General features: G+C 62.5%; 1 protein-coding gene across 1 annotated transcript; it reads left to right on the forward strand.

Moving 5' to 3' along the window:
• Positions 1 to 421: 421 nt before the first annotated feature.
• Positions 422 to 2,196, forward strand: LOC120707647 (gallate 1-beta-glucosyltransferase-like). Its single transcript, XM_039992594.1, has one exon. It carries the CDS (start codon positions 568 to 570, stop codon positions 1,987 to 1,989), a length of 1,422 nt encoding a protein of 473 aa, XP_039848528.1. The 5' UTR covers positions 422 to 567; the 3' UTR covers positions 1,990 to 2,196.

A 2,196-nucleotide genomic window follows, 5' to 3' on the forward strand; every position in this document is an offset into this window, starting at 1 on the left:
TCTCTGTTTATAGAAGAATGTGACTCCTACTTTTGAGGAGTCAAATAATTTTAAGTTTAAGTAAATTTATATAAAAATTTAATAACATTTATATCTCCAAATAAATTTAGTATGGAAGCATACTAAATGAATAATCTAATAATAATTATTTAATAATACAATTGTTAATACTATTTAAAAAATGGTTAATTTTTTTTTAAAAATTACTTCTCAGGAAGTGAGAGTTGTATACGTTTGGGGACGAAGGGTGGAGTGCATATCAACAAGATTCATTGATATTCTTTCCAAGAAAAAAACAAGATTTATTGATATCGGCGGTGTCCTCTTCTTATTTTTGAAGATCAAATGCAATGAAAAAATCAATGACAAAAAGTGATGCCAGCCAAGGAGAAGTGACACTCTGACACAGTTACACTGCAGCTCGAGGTATGTTCGCTCCCGGTCGGCTCGGTGCGTGTGCAAAAGCCGCCTCCTCCCACATGATAGGGCGAGCGTCTGACACCACACTTGGATACTGGTCGCCAGCCCTAAACCCTAAGCCAAGAACCAGCCGCCGTTGCCGTCTCCATGACGTCCGGGCCGGCCCAGCCTCGCCCGCACGTCCTGCTCGTCGCCGCCCCGTTTCAGAGCCACGTCAACCCGCTCCTCCGCCTCGGCCGGCGCCTGGCAGCCAAGGGCCTGCTCGTCACCTTCACCACCGCTCTCCGCGCCGGCATCCGCCTCAGCCCCGGGGACGGCGACGGCGATGGCGACGGCGGGGGCGCGGGAGCGGAAGCCGGCCGCGGGAGGCTCCGCGTCGAGCCGCTGCGCGGGGGCGGGATATGGGCGCCCGATGACCCCCGGTTCCGCGTGGCCGGCGACATGGCGCGCCACGTCGAAGCCGCGGGCCCGGCGGCGCTCGAGGAGCTCGTCCGCGGCCAGGCCGACGCCGGGCGCCCCGTGACGTGCGTCGTGGCCAACGCCTTCGTGCCTTGGGCGCTCCGCGTCGCCGGCGAACTGGGCCTCCCGCGCGGCATGCTGTGGATCCAGTCGTGCGCGCTCCTGTCCGTGTACTACCACCACGTCCACGCGCTCGCGGCGTTCCCAGAGGCGGGCGCGCCGGGCTCCGTCACGCTTCCGGGGCTTCCGGAGCTGGACGCCGACGACCTCCAGCCCCTCCTGATCTACGCGTCCGGACAGGACCTGTGGCGTCAGATGCTCGTCGCGGACCTCGGGCGCGCCGGGGACACCGTGCCGCGGGTCTTCGTGAACACCTTCGACGAGCTCGAGCACGCGACCATCCAGGGGCTTCGCGAGCACTTACCGGTCATACCCGTCGGTCCACTCCTCGAGCCAGACGACGCCGACGGCGAATGCGAATCCTCCCCGGCTGCCGACGACGACGACGGTTGCGCGGCGTGGCTCGACGCGCGCCCGCCGCGGTCCGTCGTGTTCGTGGCGTTCGGGAGCCTCGTGAACAATGACTCGGGCGAGGTGGCGGAGATAGCTGCGGGGCTCGCCAGCACCGGGCGGCCGTTCCTGTGGGTGGTGCACGACGACACCCGCGATCTCCTCTCCCCCGACGCCCTCGCCGCCGCCTGCCTCGACCGCGACCGGGGCAAGGTGGTGCCCTGGTGCGCACAGGGGCGCGTGCTCGCGCACCCCGCGGTGGGCTGCTTCGTGACGCACTGCGGGTGGAACTCCACTGCCGAGGCGCTCGCCGCGGGCGTCCCGGTCGTCGCTTCCCCGAGGTGGTCCGACCAGCGCATCAACTCGAGGTTCCTGGTGGACGTGCACCGGGTCGGCGTCCGCGCTCCGGCGCCGCTGGCAAGGGACGCCCTGCGCGAGCGCGTCGAGGAGGTGATGGGCGGGCCCGAGGCCGCGGCGATGGCGCGGCGGGCGGCGGGCTGGAAGGAGGCGGCGCGCGCGGCGGTGCGCGGCGGCGGCTCGTCGGACCACGGCGTCCAGGCGTTTGTTGACCAGATAAGGCATGTGGGAGCCCGGCACTGACTTGCTCGCCGCGCGGTCGTGCATGCAGCTCCCATCGTGTCGCTGCTGGGCAGCAGAATAATAGCGGGTTGCATGTATGGTCTTGCTTAAAGAAGAGGAGATCTTTTCCATGTGTGTTTTGTTCGTTCGTGTGCACTCACAGCGGGATCTACCACAACCACAAAAGTCCAGAAACCAGGCTATGAATCGACTTTGTTTTCATTCTAA

The sequence above is a fragment of the Panicum virgatum genome, chromosome 5K (assembly GCF_016808335.1).
Source record: "Panicum virgatum strain AP13 chromosome 5K, P.virgatum_v5, whole genome shotgun sequence".
NCBI lineage: Eukaryota > Viridiplantae > Streptophyta > Magnoliopsida > Poales > Poaceae > Panicum > Panicum virgatum.

Coding starts and splice junctions, on each gene's coding strand:
- LOC120707647 (XM_039992594.1), top strand. CDS start 568: ATGACGTCCGGGCCGGCCCAGCCTCGCCCGCACGTCCTGCTCGTCGCC.